General features: G+C 48.6%; 1 protein-coding gene across 1 annotated transcript in view; it reads right to left on the bottom strand.

Moving 5' to 3' along the window:
* Positions 1 to 3,204: 3,204 nt before the first annotated feature.
* Positions 3,205 to 20,181, bottom strand: part of opa1 (OPA1 mitochondrial dynamin like GTPase) — a 35,975-nt gene continuing 18,998 nt past the window's right edge. Inside the window, exons 24-25 of the mRNA XM_048252231.1 lie at positions 5,699 to 5,767; positions 3,205 to 4,975 (exon numbers count right to left, since the gene is read on the bottom strand). Of these exons, the coding sequence (XP_048108188.1) occupies positions 5,703 to 5,767 (65 nt within the window). The 3' untranslated portion in view covers positions 3,205 to 4,975; positions 5,699 to 5,702. The remainder of the gene's footprint in view (positions 4,976 to 5,698; positions 5,768 to 20,181) is intronic.

Raw genomic sequence — 20,181 nt, forward strand, 5'->3', positions numbered from 1 at the left:
TCAAAGTTATATTTTACAGGAGAGGCACATACTGTACAATGGGTAGTGTCTGGTAATTTCCTCTATGTATTGTCTATTGTAATTACAGTCACACCTCCTACTACTTCACCACAATGTTCATGTTTACTCATACCTAAACAAATAAATTAAGAGTGTTTTGGAAGCTGCTGGGTATTCTGAAATGTTGAGGGATTTTTTTTACTATGGGAAAGGGACCGAAGTGTACAAAATTTCTAGGAGCCTCTAAATGCTACTAAACAAATGCTATACATAGAATGATTTGGAATGGAATGTACTAATGCACCCTTATAAATTGGTTTATAGTAGGCTTTTAGCCCACATCAGCAGTTTTACTTGTTTTCATTTCAATGCAATTACCAAAGTCACAATGCACCTCCGGCTGGCAGTGGCACGAACGAGCCCCAATACATCTACGCTAAAGTATTCAGTGTGTTCGCCAACTTACTCCAAATAAGACATTTCCAAAATAAAAAGTGAACTCTACTAGCAACATTTTGTTTTAGTTGCATAATGTCGTGCCATTCTTGTTAAATGCCAGAGCCATTTTATTTAAGTCACATTACTTGCCAAAGGCTTTATGAAAGTAATGTCTCCCCACCCATTCGACTTTTTGGCGCAAAACCTCCCCAATTCAGCCCATGTCACACGATGAAGACTCTTTATCAAAACAGAGGCCTAACACAAGAGTGAATCGAGACAATGCTGAGAGGGGCTGGCCCATCCCTCCAACAAGCCTGTGAACAAACGGTAACATGGCCAAAACTGCCCACCCTGTGAAGCCCCTGAATTTATTTTCCCTTACTCTCACTCCCTTTCCCCAATGCACCAGACTACCCCTGCCCACCCCTCTCCTCCGCCCCCTCTTCCAAAACCCCAAACCCAAGTCAGAATGTAGAAGGGGAATCCCCCTCCCCCCCCCATCACCCTCCTTTCCCAAGAAAAGAACAAGCCGGGCCTTTTTTCTTTAGGGGTGTGTGTATGTCTGTGTGTTGGGGGGAGAAGGTATTGTGTCCGTCTGCTGCAGTGCTACTTTTGACAGGTCTTTACCAGTCCTGCGTTCCCTTTGTGTCAGCCACATAATGGAGCAAAAACACAAACCGAGCCACTGTGCCACCGGTGGCCAGGGCTATTAGTCAACGTGACTGCCTTTGGAGATGCTAATAGCTGTATAGAGTGTCCCCCAGTCACCCCCCCTACCCCCACACACAACCCCATCCTCACCACGCGGTTATCTGATAGCACAAAGGCATTCCCCAGGCGGTTGACTTCTCCCCGTCCTTTTGATAGACAGATACAGAGTCAGTAGGTTAAAGCTTTTCTTCTCGTTTTTCTCTACTCTCTCGCCCCCCACCCCCCTCCACCACCACTCTCCCTGAGCAGCCTTTTACTTTCCACTCTCTCCTCACCTCTTCTCTGCACTCTGACCGAGGGGGGAGAGAAATCCGGAGTCGGCGAGAAGTTGACGTGAGCTACCCGTACGTCCGCGGGTACCCTCAGGTGCCGGGAGTCCGAGCAGGAGCACCCTCGTCCACCCCCCACCTCCTCGTTCATCCCTGTGGCCAAGTCAACATGCCAGACCTAGACTGGCCCCCTTTGTGTGAAAGGCTCAAGGTTGCCCAGGAGTGGAAGGCCCTTTGCCCTGGCGTTCCTGCTTGGTCTCTGGCCGGCGGAGGGCCAGCGCGAGGGCCCAGCGCGCCCCGGAGTGGAGAGGCGAAGCGGAGAGCCAAGCGAGAGCACTGGCCTTGGATCTTGCCGTGCCTGGAGAGGCAGAGACGCTCGATAGAAGGAGGAGAGGAGGGGGGTTACAGGGCAGAGGCCACAAGCACGCACACACACACGCACACACACACACGGGTCACACACAAAGACCACGGCTAGCTTCAGGACATGACCCAACACACAGATGCACACACACAGACAGATCATTTAAAGTAAATAAATGAACACTACCATCTTAACGTGGCTCAATTACTGCACAGATCACATCTACATATCCAGTTGCCCATATGCCAGGCTAATCCTGGAAGGCGTCTTAGCCAGCACATATATTTCCAGTGGAACATCAGCTGTGTTGTAGTGGCCATTGTTTACACAGACCTTGTTGGGTGTTGCATTGAGTGAATGAGAATGAGTGAATGAGCATTTTAAGATGTTAAAGGATTTATGCATGTGTCAAAGTTGAATAGAGTTGCCATGTTGGGCATAAACAAGATATGCATTGTCCAAGTGAACACGAAAGGAGCCGAAATATCACAGAAGGTGCCGTGACAACACACCGGAAATAAATGAGCTGGCCAAAGAGCTTTCTATGGTGTATAGTCCATTAAAGTGGTGCCACAAACGCACACTCAAACCCACATCACTCCATATCTCATCCTTTAATTCAGAACACAATGTACAGTCTTTCGTATTTTTTACAATCCATGACAGAACAGAGAAAGATGTGCTGTGGTGTGGTCAGACTGGACAAACACAGTTCCACACAGGCCTGGACTGGACAGTCGAGGGTGTACAGAAAGCAGAGATCGGACACCAAGTCTCCCCTCGACTCTGTGTTGAGGACAAATTGAACAGAAGGAACTCACAAGCAGACCAGTCTGTCTTAGCAAAAGCACAGTCTCACTTGAAGAAAAATGCCACTTATGTCTGTAATTATTAATATTCATTTAATCTTGACTCATTTTCTTTAAACACCAATTTAATAAATAAACCACATCTGGTAGGGTTCACCATGCAAACATTACAATCTACCAAAAAAAAAAAAAGTACTATTTATGTTGAACAAAACCATGGGCATCCTGTTATAAGCATCAGCCTTCCACCGTCTCCCCCTTCAGTGATAACAGATCCATGATTTCAGTTAAATTAACATATACACAATGTGTGTGTGTGTGTATATATATATATATATATATATATATATATATATATATATATATATATATATATATATATATATATATATATATCCATTTACAAATATTGTATGAGTGGCCAGAAAGAATGATATGACCATCTCTTCCAAACAGGTTCAACAGTTAGGGCAGCTGGGTGGGATCTGTGAGAAAATAAAACTGATAGGGCACGTGACCAGCGCAAAAACAGAGTAGAAATGTGGGGATGTAAAAAAAAGAAAAACAAGAGGGAGAGTGTGTAAATTGAACTAAGGGTTAGGGAAGAGAGAGAGAGAGAGAGAGAGAGAGAGAGAGAGAGAGAGAGAGAGAGAGAGAGAGAGAGAGAGAGAGAGAGAGAGAGAGAGAGAGAGATAAAGAGCAATAAAAATGCATAACAGCCGCAAAAAGACAAAAAATAGTTCTGCTTTGACTTCACACACTGGACACAGGCAACCAGATGAGCAGTAAGGTGAGAGAAGGGAGAGGAAACGTGCAGATGCAAACAGTGCTAGAGGAAAGAGAAGTCCGCTTTGAATTCCCCCATCTCAACCCGCCCAACCCCCCCACCCCCTTTCCATTCTCCTCATTCTATTCTTCCTCCGAGGGAAAGGAAGAACGCTCACGTCTTATGGGAGGAAAGGGCTAAGGTGAGAGAGAGATGGAGAGAACTGGAAAGAAAAAGTGAGAGATGGAGAGGGAAAAGAGAAAGTGAGAGAGATGGAGAGAGGGAAAAGAGCCGGAAGCAGAGTGAATCGAGTGGAGAGGGCAGCCAAACGTGTGAGTGTGAGTGTGAGTGTGGACCCCCGCCCCCATTCTGACTTCACCACTAGGAGGACAGCCAACAGGCCTAAGAGCTGCTGCTCCCCCAGAGACCAGAGACGGTAGTGGAGGCTCCGCACTGTTTTCTCAATGAAGGCCTGCAGGACATGGAGCTAACATGAAACACCACGAGTGTGAGGTCCGTGATGTGCAACGCACTACACAGACAGATCTCTCAGAGACGCTCTCGAACCCAAGCAGAAATGAGTGAAAAGGATCTCTTGTTTACGTGTACCCAACTTCAATTAGTCTCACATCTCACATCAGGAACAAAAATAAATAAAGGCAAACAGTTTGCTTTTTAATCCCTACATTAGTCAAACAAACATAAGATGGAGGTGCTAAGTTTAAATAGAGCCGCCATACTGTAAGCAAGAGTACATTATCAGTTGGTGATAAACTACAACACTTCCCCCGTTGGAAAGCCTACAAATCCTATGGGATGGGGCCCGACACCGGGGGCTGCTGATGCTAAGTGCTTCACGGTTATCTGCAGGCTGACAGGAGCGCTGCATCCTCCCCTACACCCACGGCCTCCTAGACATCACCAGCAGATACGTGTCTGATAGACGCGCCTGGCAAACGCAGCCAAATGGATGACGACAGCCAAAGTGCGTGATAAGAGTGGGGTGGGGGTAGTAGGGTGTATGGGGGGGGGTGACAGAAGACACCTGCACAAAATCTTCATTTATGGGAAGTGAGGGAGAACAGAGAGGTGGAGGAGGACGAGAGGAGTGGAGGTGTATGTAAGTGGGTCTCTTTTTTTTTTTGCCTTCCTCCCTCTCCCACTCATTCGCTCCTTCTCTGTGGAGTATGTCCATGTGGAGGACATGTCTGCTGAACGCATCAAGTGCTTTTGAGCCACCAGAGGAGGGGAAGACTGCATCCGGCTGTGACAGGGTCACTCTCGGCTTATGGAGGGCTTCTTTCCCAGTCGCTGATAGAGCCAAGCAGCCGCTCACTGGCTGGAGGAGAGAGCATCCACTCTTTATCTTCCTCCTGAAGCAGCGAGCGAAGAAATGTCTAGCTGCAGACTCCTTTTAGAGTGTGCCAGTGTGTGTGTGTGTGTGCATATATATATATATATATATATAGTATGTGTGAGAGAGTATCTTCATGTTAAAATCAAATGCTGGATGCGGATGAGGTCGGGAGAGCAGTCATTTACAAAAGGGCCGAAGGTGAATTAGTCTTCTTTGAACAGTGCATTTTCTGTGAACTGTAAGTTGCATCCAGCGTTTCTGTGAGAGAAAGACGGAAAAAAGACATAAGAAATTTGACACCATCTAAACCAGTGGTTCTCAACTGGTCTGGCCTGGGGACTCACTATTTCCCATGGGTTGGGTTGGGTTGTCAACCAAATTGTATAGAATTCAAACCATAATAAACACACATTACAGTACAAACACAAAGCACAGGACCTACTTTCATCCCTGCATTCATATAACATTGTAGTATTTTTTAAATTGATTTTTCCTTCTCACACAGTTAAGTTATGCTTATTATTTGCTTCAACTTTTGTCCAACTTATTGATTCAAACTTCATGTTATATTCTTCAGCAAATGAGCTCTTTTTACAAATAAACATGTTGATTTCTAAACCACACACTAAACTGCATGTAACATAGTAAATCTCAAAAGCTAATCACAATATACAAATATACTATCCAACCTACATAAATGAGTAACCAACTCAGGACCTTCAAAACCAAATAAACTTTTATTGTTTTTAAGTTTTGTCATGTTATAAGCTTTCTTTTCTGTCCTGTTTGGAGTAATGCACATTTACTATAATTATTATTGTAATTATAAGTTCACTATCTATACAGACTCAGAGAGGTTGATTATATTTTAATACACCACCCTTATCCTTTCAGAGTTTAAGAAGCTCATCAATTAGAGAGATATGGGATGTTACACCTGTGGAATGTGAAATCTGTGTTCAACCAGATAGGGTTACCTACATGTCTACTTTTCTTTGTGAAGGGCTTCAATGAATGCTTCAAGTTTCTCCTGGATTTCCCGAACTTTTTCTGCAGAAACAGACAAAAAAAACACAGAGGATGAGCAGATGAGTCAATTCTAGAGCAAAAAGAATAAGAGAGATCATTCTAAAGTACGTAGCACATTATAAAAGCCGACATCCCTGTGCATGCACTACGATATCATTTTTAATCTATTCCTGACCACGCCAGTCTTTTTCTCTCTTTTTATTTTCCATGTCCGTAAGAGTCTGGAGAAGAACTTGCTGCTGCTCAGTTACGGTGTGACCGTTCAGTTGATTCAGCACCCTACTGAACAGAACAACAGGGTGGCCGTGAGCATATCTAAAATGCAGACCTGTGGAGAGTGGCAGCGGTAGTAGACAACACTGGCCGTGTCAAAATGCAGTACGTCTGCACCTACAGCTCAACTGCAAGCGATTCCAGTAGTGTCTCCGGCATCAAGGTCACCAGTTCAATTCCCAGTGTGTGTGTGTGTGTGTGTGTGCGCAACGCTTATATGTCTGCCGTGAACACACTGAGTGCTTGGACGGTTTCTCTGGCTGTGTCTCTGCTAAATGGACAAAAATGATAGACATGAAAACACTCGAGCTGGGCTTTTAGTGTAAGAAAAAAAAATGAAGACGGATCAGCTAATTCTCTGTGGGAATGTCAAGAGGGAGTTCGTTCAAGTCGTTCAGTGGCACGGTCGGCTCTGAGGAGGATAGCGCCCAGGTGAACTCTATCTGTTGAGCTGTCCCACAACTCAAGCCTGCCCTGTTCCCCTTGGGAAGGAGGGGGAATAAAAGCAGTCGTGTCGTATGCCGCTGTGGCTTAACGGGTCACTTCTCCATTACGACGAGGAGCAGATGGTCCCTGCTGATAAGGCCAGCGACGTGAGCAGGGGAGAAGGCAGCCTCGCTGGAGAGGAGCGGCTGGTGTTCGATTGCACGGCCTCATCTAGCAAAAAAGCCACATCAAAGGCCTGTCCCTCAAGGCCCAAATCAAACGGCTATTTACTCCCGCAGACAGAGGGAGTAAGCCACCGAGTAGGGGGAAAGTGAGACACGGCTCAAAGAAAAACAACATTCCAACTTTGAAAACTAACAACCCCCCCCCACCCCACGGCCTCCATACACTTAAACCAACCCCCAGACTCTTGAATGGGGCGCAGAGCACTTGTTTGGGCAGCCAGCTACTTGTCAGTGACTCCTAAGAGTCAAGCATGCTGAAGACCTGTGCTCACCTTTCTGACAAGTGGAGGGGGAGGTCCTGCGTAACTTGACCTCTATGGACATTCACACTAAATTAATCATTCAAAAGATGCTACCGCAAATGGTGACAATCTCAACCTGGGTGGTGAACGCCCTATTGAACCCCTTCAAATCAGAGATCAATGTAATCCAAAGGCTCTATTTTGGGCTCTTCACAGAAAAGTTCTTCAAAAAGGTTCTGCCTCTGACATATGGTTCTTAGTAAAAACTCTGGGAAAACCCTTTTTTCCAGAGCAGATTAGTCATTCCGACCTCAAGCTTTCCCCCCTCTAACGGGAGCAACTGGACGGTGCGCTACGTGTGCCAGAGGCCCCGGAGCTACGGTGCCGAGCCGGGGCCAACGGCCGCAACCCAATCCCCACGCACCGGGGCCGGAGTGAGGGGTAGGATTGGGGGGGGGTCCTGCTGTGAAGAACTGTGGCAGTGTGGGTTATTCGTCCTGAGCTGCCAGAGAGGCTAAGGGGCCGCGGGGATGAACGGAGCACGGCAGGCTTTTGTGTGGGCGCGCGCGCACACACACACACACACACACGTCTACGAGACCTGAAACACTACACTGCCAAACCCCTTAATGCGGCAAGTCACACACAGGGGGCCTGACGCACACGCATGGCACACACACCTGCACGTGTGGGGGTAGGACGTACACACGATACTCTGGGAAATGGAGAAGTGTTTGCTGAGGCACGCAGATGCATGCGCGCTCGCACACTCGCACACATAAACACTTCTGGCAGGTAGCAGAAATTCCCCAGCCCTTTGTTACTCTGTTAACACGTCAGGGCAGAAAGGCGAGCACTGGGAGAGATTACAAGCCCTAATGGGGGCTGTGACCAGGGCAGAGGCATGGTGACATGGCAGCTGTGCAGAAGTGTGTGTGCATGTGTGTGTGTGTGTGTGTGTGAGTGTGAGTGTGTGTTCATGCTTCCAGTCCTGAGGCAGGTCAAGGCCTGCATCCAGTGGAATTTGCCACTTGGAACCACTAAACTAATAAATAAACACAGTAAACACCTGACACCTGCAGTGTGAAAGGATGAGCACTTGAAGGCATCTTCATGCAAACTGATGCTGGAAATCAAAGACAACGCTCTGAGGCCCAAATTTGACACAATTTTGTCATAGCCTACAGATTTCCAGCTTCGGGCAAACTATGAATGTTGGAAGCTCAATTTTGACAACACCTGTTCTGATGTTAAACAAAAAGCTGAGTGAGTGGATGGGTAAACATGGTGAGGAGAAAGATGGAGGATGCTGTTGCTGTGTTTTCGTCATTGTGAATCGACCTGATATAAAAATATGATTGTATCTTAATTTACAATTCCAAAATCCTAAACATTTTTTCCCACCACAAGACCTTCTATGAACAGCGAACATGGTTGCTAGCTACATTTATGCGATGCTATGCTTAATGTTTCTTGGAAATTTGACAAAATAAGACTAGTCCTTGGAGAGATGATAATTTACAAAAACAATTCTGTTAAACGATGTAATATCAACACTATTTCTCACAATATAACTCATTTGTGCCAGGTTTATCACAGAGCATCCTTCAGGCCGTAGAGCTGTGGGCGGGGGTAGGGTGGAGGGCAGAGTGTGTTTCAGGGTGGTTTGTGTGCCCATTGGCTTAAGAGGCCTGTGAGAAACACATATGTATGTCCCGTCCACCATCTGTTGAAGAATGCGGTGTGATGGGAGCAGAAAAGCCCAAAACAAGGACCCCACCCCCCCACCCCACCCCTCCGGCGCTGCGGAAATGTTCCGGAGGAGAAAGCAGCCCCGAGTGTCTCCTCTCCGCTGACTGACTGCTGGGAGTGAGAGAGTGAGATAGAGGGGGGTGCCGGGGGGATCTAAAACTCCATTTAGGCGCCTGTTTACCTAAGAGATGAGCCCTGGACACATCCATTCATGAGCTCAACTCCATAGCCCACACAGACCCCCAACCCCCTACCCCACCCCACCCCTGCCGATCCTTCCATCCCATCACTCCAAACACCCACCCACCCGCCACTCTCTCGGTTATCTGGTCATGAATATTCCCATAATCCTCCTGGCTCCTATCCCAGAAGCCTTGCTTTCTGTCTCCCTCTCTCTCGTCAACAGAGAGGGACTTTCTCTGTCCATTCAGGACGCCTCCTCCCGTCCCCTCCATTGAAAGGGCCTTGCGCTGATCTCCACATGAAATGATATCTCTTTCACTCCCACTCGGCACGGCTCTAAGCTCCTCAGGCTGAGGTGGCAGAAGGCTCAGGGGAGAGTCTTTAGCTGACCTGTAATTAGACTAGTGGAGGAGCAGCACGGACAAACAGAGATGACACAGACAGACAGAGAGAGAGAGAGAGAGAGAGAGAGAGAGAGAGAGAGAGAGAGAGAGAGAGAGAGAGAGAGAGAGAGAGAGAGAGAGAGAGAGAGAGAGAGAGAGAGAGAGAGAGAGAGAGAGAGAGAGAGAGAGAGAGACTTAGAACACAGAAGATTAGGAAAAGCTACAGCAACAAAGAGCAACAGATTGGATGAAACAGGACGGAGCAAAAGAGTAAGACGGATGGTAGCACAGAGAGCTGTAGTTCCCCCCCAAAAAATAAAAACAGACGAGATCAGATAAAAAATAAGAAATGAATTTGTTCATTCAGAAAGACGCTCAGTGCCAGTACCAAAAGGCAAGGAAAAGAGCGGGAGCAGGAGTTGGCCTGGAGGTGAAGATGAGAGCGAGATGACATCTGAAAGGTGAGCTTCTGTTTAGAGAGGGCATCCTTGGGGCAATATCAAAAAAACAACAGGAGGAAAGAATTCAGTGAGGGAAAGAGCCCACAAATTAGACGGTGGCAACAGAAAGGTTTCAGCAGCTGGCAGAGTGCCCCTCTCTCGCTCGCTCGCTCGCTCTCTCTCTCTCTCTCTCTCTCTCCTTTCTCGTTCACTCCATCTCTCTCTCCATCCCTCCCACCCTTATTCTCTACCTCCGCCTGGGTTCAGAGATGGGTCGCCAGCTCGTGGGGAAATTCCCGCTGCACCTCCTCCAAACACGCGTGGCTTGCCTGCCAACAGTCACCGCCATGCAGCTCAGCCTCCCTCTCGCTCTCTAGCTCTTTCTGTCTCTCTCGCACACAAACAAAAAAAAAAAAAAACACACCCATCAGAAAAGCCCAAAGCCAGCCTGTCAGATTTCACAAACCTTTCGTAAGTCGTCGGTGAGTGAATGTGAGTGGAGGAAAGCTTCTTCGTGGCTCATACTCCTTTATGGCTACAGTCCGAGACTCATGCATTACACATTCCGAAGCAGCAGTCATGATCAACCTGCCTTGTGATAAAAATCTTTAGTGCTGACAAAAGCCAGACCTATGCCCCAAGGCAAAATATTACAGCTGCACTCACAGACCATCCCATCCCACTCACTGGGTACTATTATGGGTTGTAATATTGCCATTATTTTGGTGTGGTGCTCTGCAGTATTCTAAGAAAGCATGAAAAGCATGAATCTTGGTCAAGCAGCAAAACAAGCTGTAGTCAATGCCATTATTGGTGTGCATGCATACACATCATATTAATATCCAATGGCTCTTAGCACCTACGAGAATCCTGTCTTACTCTGTATATAAAACAGATCAGAACACAACAAAAGCCTCAATAACTATGCCCCATCAGCACAACTCCTCATCGACTAACCATTTCCTACATAAAGTTTAGTAACACCAGTGAGGATGACACGTGAGAAAATAACAGGAGATGGCTAGCATTAGATGCTATGCTAGAGGAAGCCTGCACGTTGCAAGTGGCATCAGAGAAACTCCTGAGTGTCTGAGCACGTCCTTCACCTCTGTTCGCCGCATGCCACTGCGGTGAGGCAAGCTGGTCATATATCAGCGGGCTGAGCCGGGGTCCGTGCAGCACCTGGCGCTGATGGATGGCCGGCTGTGAGAGAGCAGTGGGGCTCCCCTGCGTGGGCCGTGGGGGAGAGTGGCCGAGGGGCCTGGCTTTTAATGCAAAGCGCAGAGAGGCCCGTGATGCTGCTCTCGATATGCCACTAAATCCGTCCTGTAGTGTACACTATAAAGGGCGGCGGTGAGGTGGGGGGTGGGAGGGGGTTAGCACATAAAACTTCATGTCAACAGCACAATGTGTACGTGCGAGTGTGTGTGTCTATGTGTGTCTGTTAACTGTAGGAGTCACCATACTATCAACAACACTGTTCACTACTAAATGTTAGCTATGGTGTGTGTGTGTGTGTGTGTGTGTGTGTGTGTTGGGGGGGCCACAAATCAGCCGCTGGCCTCATGTCTAAAACAGATGCCTGTAAGCGGCACCACTATGCCTGCTTCCTTCCCTCCCTCACACACACACACACACACACACACACACGGCCCGCTCCCCTCCACTGAGCCTGGGTTCAGTACGCGGCTACCAGCTAAATTAAAGTAGAAGAGTTAAGGAGGAGATATCAAAGACTGCAACATCAAATGGAGGCAATTTCTTCCACATCCTTGCTCACATGGGAGGAGAGCATCTTTAAAGAATCCAGAGCATTCATGGATAACATGCCAACAACTGACAGAGATGATTCAATTGGGAAGATGCGGCCTGCCGCTCGGCCCATCGTAGAGGAGAAAAACTGGGAAATGACTTAATGAAATTAATCTGCATCAGAGAGATTGGTGTCCAGGTGCAGAATGAGAGGAAGAGGAAAGGACAACAGACATGACAAACGGTCATCCACAAGGACAGGCTATAGTCCTCTGATCTGCAGGGATCTGCAGGAATTACCTGAATGTCAAGTGAATATGCCTGCTATTATAGCATATGCTTGGGACCTCAGTGGATGATTTTGGTGTTCCATCCATGGAAAAGCTCAGAAATGTCTGATAAATGATCAGAAAAAGTGTTTAGGGACCAAACCCCTGCTAACTGTAACACATACAGCACTGTATTAGCAAGATGATGCATTCAGTTGAATCTGTGTGCTTGGCTCAACACTGCCGTTGATCTCTAGAGCAGGGTAACACTGTTGCACTTTCAAAGACATCAAACACTACCACTTTAAATGTAGACCCACTCTGTTCTCCTTTAAACATACTGTTTGGCACTAGTCTCTCACCAACCATTTTTGTCTAAAATGATTTTTAAATACAACTTTTTGAATGAAAAACTAAGCTTTTTCGCTAAACTAAGTTTTATGACTGCAGTCACTGCAGTGGCACTCTGTCAGAGTCAGGAAACAAACTAATAGAAAAAGATAAAACAGAAAACCCTGACAGGTCCAACGTTTTGATACTACAGTGCAGATGCTGGACTTGCAGTTACATTTCACACATGCACATGTCCTTGAATGTGTCTCTCAAGACTCAAATTGTTTCCGGTGCTTTGAAGGAGACAGGAGGCAGTTCTGATCTCGCCAAACTTACCTCATGCCCACGCAGGTGTTAGGACCACCCTGGGCTGAACTCTGAAAGCGTTCTTGACGCATGCGCACACACGCACACACACACACACCTCCAATAAGTGTTTAATTACAGGGCAGGGAAGGGTGGCAGGAGAGGGGCAAGTCCCGGCGCACACAATCCCCAACACAGCCCTGAGGACAATAGAGGGCTGTCCAAGAGTAGTGTGTGTGTGTGTGTGTGTGTGTGTGTGTGTGTGTGTGTGTGTGTGTGTGTGTGTGTGTGTGTGTGTGTGAAATGTATACAGAGACAGACAGAGAGATAGGAAGAGGGTGTGTGTGTGTGTGTGCGCACACACAGAGCCTGTGTCCATGCCGGAGCATGCTCTAATTACTGCATGTCAATCCCAGGCCAGGCCACGCCACTGACCCTGAACGGACTTTGCAAACAAGCACCATGGCCACGCTTCGCCAGGCACACCCATCACAAGGCCCTACACACACACAGCTTCCCTACCTCAACTCCCACTAACAACTGTGGGGCTCCCGCTGCAGCTGTGTGTGCAACAGAGCCACATTCCGTAACGCTTCAACAGCAGCATTGTGTGTGTGAGTGTGTGTAAGATCCACCTCTCTTCACAAGCACTGCCTTAAGCTGTGCACTCCATAATGACTCCTGACACAGCTTTCCTCTCTCTAGCCGCAACTGTTTCCTCTCACATTATCCATCTCTCTCTTGGTCATTCACTGACCAGTATATACAGATGATCTGATCTGATAATACACATCTGCGTTTAGACAGGCATATTAGATTCCATTGGCTTCTACATAACAAAAAATTCAAAAACAAAGCTGTGACTGTCATTAGCATTCAGCATGGCCACCTCCAGGTGTCTGTGTCCCAGCAGAGGAGAACAGGAGAGGGACCTGACCCACATCAGCCACCTCCACCCCGGGAAATACTCCAGGAATGACCGCATGTCAGCTGCACTCCTGTGAGCCTGACGAGAGGCGCGCGACGCTAGTCTATTTTTATCACGTGAGAAAGGAAGCGTATGGCTTTCCCATTATTTCCCTGGCCTGAGTGAGGGTTGTGGGTGTGTGTTCTGCGTGCGTCTGTGTGTGTGTGTCTGTGTGTGTCTGTGTATGTGTGTCTGTGTGTGCGTGTGTTTGATCGCTTCGAGGCACATGAGTCAGTGAAATGCGTGGGTGTGAGTATGGGAGGCTGCAAGCGTATGTAATACTGGTGGGAAGAAGAGTGCATGTGCAGGGGAGGAACAGTGAGTGTATCAAGGCCCTGGAGCGGATGCTGGCCGCCAGGCGAGGTGACATTTGTGGCCCCTGAAACAGGTCCTTGCGGAACCCCGGGAGCAATGAGAACAGACGGGAGGTACGGAAGCTCACGCCACACAAACATACATCACCCCAAGCCTGCGTTCAAGCCTCAGAGCCACCCCCTCCCCCCAACCCTCTCCCGGTGTTTGCGTGTGTATGTAGGGGTAGGAAAGGCCCCTGTAGTACAGCTACTTTGGAGGACGAGACTAACACTCCGAGATTTACGCACCCAGGCTAGCCAGAAGGGAAGAGAGGAAAAAGAGAGGGAGCAGAGGAGTAGGGGGTGGATGGAGGAAGGGAGGGCAGAGACAAGGAGAGGAGAGGAGGATGGAAGAGCAGAGGAGAAGAGGATGTTGGCATGAGCAGGGCCCCAACTTCACAGCTTGAGAGAAGGTGGTGAGGGTGAGAAGGTGGGGTTGCCAACTGGATTTATGTGTGTGTGTGCGCTTGTGTATGCAGTGAATCCAGGGTCAGTAATCCCGCTGTTTCAGAGACGGAAGCCGTTTCCTCTCAGCCTGTCAGAGAGGGGCATAAACATCTCTGTCACTGGCAGGGCAGGGCCTACATGTGCTTTTAACATCAGGGAGCCCTGTGTGTGTGTGTGTGTGTGTAAAATATGTGTGAAGTAAGGAAGACTGAGAGTGAGCGTGTGTGTGCGTGTGATTGTGCATGTTTGTGTAACACAGAGATAGCGAGTGAAAGAGAGAGACACAATGTGCGTGTGAGAGAGAGAGAATGCGGGAGAGTGTGGGAGAGGCTGAGCTGGAAGAAACAAAAGATTGAGGGAAGAAGAAAAAAAAAAGAGAGCAGCCGGCCGCAGATGAAAGGGGGAGCAGTGAGCATTTATCTGAAACAGCCGTCGGACCTCTCCAAACCTCTGCACTTTCGTCCTCAGAGGCCCGCCTGCCTGCCCGCTCACCAGAATACGAATGGCTTGGACCGCACTCGGCGCCCTGATGCAATCCTTTGTCTTGACAAGTGCTCGGCTCCACGCAACCACCCCCCGTATGACTTACGCAAATTTAAAGTGCTCTCGGAGGATCCCGCCAATCCAGCCGACCCCACGCAGACCTCAGAGTTCTTGCTTTCATTTACTGTAGCATTAAGTAATGCACCCCCTCCATTTACTTCCAGTCCAGAACAAAGTGTACCAAGAAGTAGACACGAGTCAGGTCCTTTTTTTTTCAGACTTAAAAATAGATCAGGGACACATGAGATTGACTGATAAGTTAGAGGCGTAACTCCGAGAAGCAGACCATTCATTTTCCAAGGCATTGAGAGGTTTGTGTGTGGAGTGGGTGATTGATGACTGGCTATGTCCTCAGGCTCTGGCCATCTCAAACGTACACAGACGGCTTTCTTCTAGGCACTGCTACGAGTTACAGGACAGGAGCCCGATAACATTAGCGGTCAGCAGATAGCGTCTGCGGCTTATGCAACATTCACACACCACCAGCTTCCATTGGCTTAGGAGTGAGGGAGAAAAAAAAAAGCTGCCCAACAATTAAGTTAGACAGAAAGGCCAAAGACAGCGTGCTGCACGCCCACACTCTCAAGAGAGGAATTCAGAACACACAGAGACGCACACGGACACACACACAGAGAGAGGGAGAGTCTTCCTTTCCCAAGCTTCTGCTGTGACCTGACGCCTAGTGTAAACACCATTAAACCCTGAACACACGAACACACACACACACACACACACACACACACACACACACACACACACACACACACACAGCATCTTTGGCACTCCTACAGTATCCATCAAACACAGACAGACGAAGTGAAGGACACTTTTTGTTTAAGCCCTGTTAATCTCGGCCTCCTTTCCCCCCCTCTCCTGAGGATGGAGGGAGATGATGAAAGGAGCGCGGGAGGACCTCAGACAGGGAGAGAGAGAGAGAGAGAGAGAGAGAGAGAGAGAGAGAGAGAGAGAGAGAGAGAGAGAGCGTGAGCGAGCGAGTGAGAGACAGCAAGAGAGAGAGAGAGATGAATTCAAACGCAACAGAGCAGGTCTGAACAACCCAGCAAAAGTGTCTATGAGGCATACCCAAGCTCTACTTAAGCACAGCACAGAGTACGCAGATGTCCATATGAAAACAAAAGAACAATGTAGTCTTATGCGCAGGGGATATGTTCATAAATATAACCTCCAATATAACCTGCAATCAGCGGTTCTTTTAGGATCATGAGTTATTTATTTCACACCCTCTTGTAGGGGTGGGTGATATGGACAAAAAATAATATCTCGATATTTTTTTTGATTTTGACGATAACGATAATTAGTCGATATCCTTTAAAAAAATTTTTTTGTTAACCATTGTTGTACTTTACAGCTCATTATTTATGAATAGCATCATTACAATAATAACCTAACCTGTGACTTTTTAACCAAATCAACCAATGCATTGTCACTCTATGACACATTTCCAATTCTGCCCCCACTTGTGTGTAACAATGACATGGTCTAGCCAGCTACATTAGAGAAGATGAATAGGCCTAACAGTTTCCTAAGAGAAAGTCTGAAGCTGAAGTTCCTTTCAAACCTTTACATAGGATTCACTGTAAAACTAAGAGCAGACCAACAGAGTAGCCTACATCTCAGTTATTTCCTTCTATGTTTTGTTTTAGAGCAATCACGTAGGCTAGCATTCCAAGTTACAGAATAGAAACTAATGCGTTAGCTTATGGCTAATGTACATGAGAAATCCCATAGAGATGCTAACGGTTAGCATAATCGGTAAACGTAGATATTTAGAGGGAACTTCAGTCTATTTACAAAAGAGTTTCATGAGAATAGTTATTTGTTTACAACTGACTATTAAAATACTCAAAGGCTAATGTTTTCTCTCCATAATACCGTGTAGGAAAAAACGTGACTGTCTCATCAATGCTACTTGAACAGAAGTAGCCGCATAAAATCCCAAGTAGGCTACTCTGCTGCACAAAATAAACATTAGGCTGCGTGGGACAACTTGTGACCCACTAGTGATCACATGACACTTGCTCTGCTGCACTTCTCCCGCATAGCCTACCTAAGTAATTTAAATACTCAATAATGTCAATTTGCACATCGTTAAAACAACAATCACGATATTATCGCAGACGATATATATCGCCCACCCTTACCCTCTTGTACAAATACTGCTGTTGCTGTCTTAACAGCTGCAATACATTTCCTGATGGGTAAACACTGTGCATGATTGTGCTCGCAGTGCACAGATCTTTGAATACATTACAATATGCAAGAGAAAGAAAGACAGAGAGAGTCAGAGAGAAGAGAGGAGAGAGAAAGAAGAAGGATACTCACTAAGCTCCCAAAAGCCTTTTATTCAGAATCAACCAGCCACCAATGACAGCTTATGTCTAGATGACGTACACATCTGGCCAGAGTCGGGACGTGACAAGCAAATGCACAGCCCAACAAATCTCTCCCTGTACACATAAACTCAACCCCCTTCAAATACACATCTATTCCAAATAAGCCCCAGGTAAGTCCCCTAAACCCACCAAGGCCGCGGCCGAGAGCTAGAAATGTTTCTACTGTTAAAGTCCCTGGCATCGGCCCAACAGGACTTGAGCACAAGCCGCCCTTAAGGCGCTTAAGGCACTTCCTTCAGGCGCTTAATGTTTGTAGGGGAGAGGAGGAGGAAATAAATGAGTGTGGCAGTTGACACAACAATTGTCCTACATTAAAAACACAGTGAGGAAAACGCCTGGGTGAACACGCAGACACACACACACACACACACACACACACACACGCTTAGCACAAATAAACAGACAACCACACAGACCACCTCCCCGTGTGGGCCGTCACAAGGGATGTGGCTGGGGCTAAAAACAGCGGAGCGGAGCAGCACGCTGGCGCTGAGCAGCGGTAATTGAATTGGGTCTATTAGGGAATTAGTGGGACCACGCTGTGTGGTGGTGCAGTATGGTGCGATATGGTGTGGCGTGCGTGTGTGTGTGTGTGTGTGTGTGTGTGTGTGTGTGGGGGGGTGATTCCGTGTGCTGGCGCTGGGTGGGTCGTCTCCTGACGGGCCTGCAGTCGCGCATTAGACACGGGCGCGGCTCCAGAGCAGTGCAGAGCAGAGCAGGGCGCAGTAGGAACGCCGCCATGCAGCTGTGCTGGCATGCGATCTGCCGCCGCGGTTACACACACTTATCAGACACACGTGCATGTGTGCGCGCACACACACACAGTCACTCTCACAAACACTCTCCCTCTCCCTCGCTCTCACACACACACACACTCTCACAAACACTCTCCCTCGCTCTCACACACACAGTCACTCTCACAAACACTCTCCCTCTCCCTCGCTCTCACACACTCTCACAAACACTCTCCCTCTCCCTCGCTCTCACACACTCTCACAAACACTCTCCCTCGCACACACACAAAAACACCCTATCTTAATACACCCCCTATACGCTTACACACAGACAAGCACACTTAACACCTCCCTCACAGAAGGCATGCATGCCAGCGACAGGCCCAGACGCAGCCCTGTTTGAACACCATATCCACATATTCTGATTCTCTCACACTCACACACACAGACTCATGGGACCCCATGTGTTAAAGCGGAGCAAAGTGCCTGCCTGCGAGCAGAGGCACATCGCTGCAAACTCCAACAAACCCTCGGGGAGGGGTTGGGGAGGGGGGGGGGTGCAGAGAAAGAGAGTGAGTGTACATGTGTGTTTGTCAGGGGAAGTGCTCTGCTTAGCAACAGACCCTTCGCCACCCCCACCAGCTTCCTCCGAAATCAGACAAACAGGTGAGGAGCAGGTCACACACACACCCCCCCCCCCCCCCCCCCCCCCCCCCCACTGGGAACAGTTATCCTCACCGCTTAAAGCATCAACCGCCTGACCCAGAGGTCAACTATCTGGTCTGACTTTGGATGACTCGTTCCAATCAATACATGGGGGGGGAGAAAAGAGAGAGAAGACACAGAAGGAAAAAGAGGGAGGGAGAGAAGGAATGGTACTGATTGCAGAGAGCATGCGAGAGAGAAAAGGCCAAAAAGGGGGTGTCTATAGGGAGGCATGGAGGAGTGAGGCCTGTGGGACGAGGCTGTGGGTGACGGCAGCATGTGAGCATGCACAACACCCCACCCAGCCAAACGGGATCTGGAAATCATCTCCTGTCGGATCCTGTGCTGCACGAGTAAGACCCGCACTTTGCCCTGCTTCGCCTCCGTCAACCCCCAGACCTCAGGAGCAGCCTCCGCAACACACAAAACCAGCCCAATTTAGACCCCCCCCCCTCCCCACACACACACACACACACACACACACTTCCCCTGGCCCGTCTCCCAGGCCAGAACTCCGCTCGTGAAGCTGGCCGGGGTGTCCTGAAGCCAGACTGCCTCTCGCTGAGGTCGGCTGGGGAGAACAGCGGCAGAACTCCAAGTGCCTGAAAGGAAGCTTGGAGTAATTGCCACGCGTATAATGATCCGCTGGCAACCCCTATGTGTGTGTGTGTGTGTGTGTTGGGGTGTAAGGCTACGATTTTCCGCCAGCGTAGACACATACTGCACCCCTGAGTGGCAGATGCACACCAAAATGCTGCTGGTGAGAGTTCATTAATCTCAGTAAAAATCCCCTTCTCTCTCTCTCTCTCTCTCTCTCTCTGTCTCACACACACACACACACACACACACACAGGAGTCCCTGTTAGGAATGTGGAGAATGAGGAGGTACAGGCCTGGACCAGACACACGGCTGAGACCCGCCGTCAGGCAGCACAAAGCAGCGAAGGTGGAGGGTACAGGACAGGAGAGAGAGAGTGTGTGTTTCCCTGCACAGACCTGCTTTGCCGCTCTCTTGGCCAGGACTCTTTAATGAGGCCAGTCAAGAGAAGTCCAAGTCAAGTCCAAGGACGGGTTGGACTCTGAACACATAACCATACACGCACACCAGTTAGAATACAGTGGAGTCTGTTTCTGCACTGCAGTGGTTCTAGATCTTGTTCTCTACCAGTCTCTGTCCGAGGTAAGATGGAGAGTTCTTCAGAGCCAGGGTGGCAGGGGGTAAGGGCAAAGGGGCAGGTGAGGATACCAAGCTTATGGAGCAGACAGGCAGGGCAGGGTGTGTGCCTAGTTCCACATCAAACGTGTGAAACGCGAGGCAAACTCGTGCCGCCCTTGCGCAGGAACACGGCTGCAAGGCCGGGCAGGTCCGGGACCGCATGTCTGCCCGCCCGCCCGCCCACCCACCTGCCTTGCCCACAGGGCACGGGCCGTGCTGGCGGAGCCTCTGACAGCCTGCTGGCTCTGTCTCGCTCGGTCTTAAGAGTTCAGTCGCTCACTCCTGCCCTCTTTCTGGTCCTCTGGCAGGGGCGTGCGTGTGTGTGTGTGTGTGTGTGTGTGTGTTTGTTTAAGTTTTAGCCTGGGAGGAGGAAGTGAAGTAAACTAGGCTCAGGGCAAGGTTTTGACAGCTGACGTGTGTGTGTGTGTGTGTGTGTGTGTGTGTGTGCTGAC

Source organism: Alosa alosa, chromosome 9, assembly GCF_017589495.1.
Source record: "Alosa alosa isolate M-15738 ecotype Scorff River chromosome 9, AALO_Geno_1.1, whole genome shotgun sequence".
NCBI classification, from domain to species: domain Eukaryota; kingdom Metazoa; phylum Chordata; class Actinopteri; order Clupeiformes; family Clupeidae; genus Alosa; species Alosa alosa.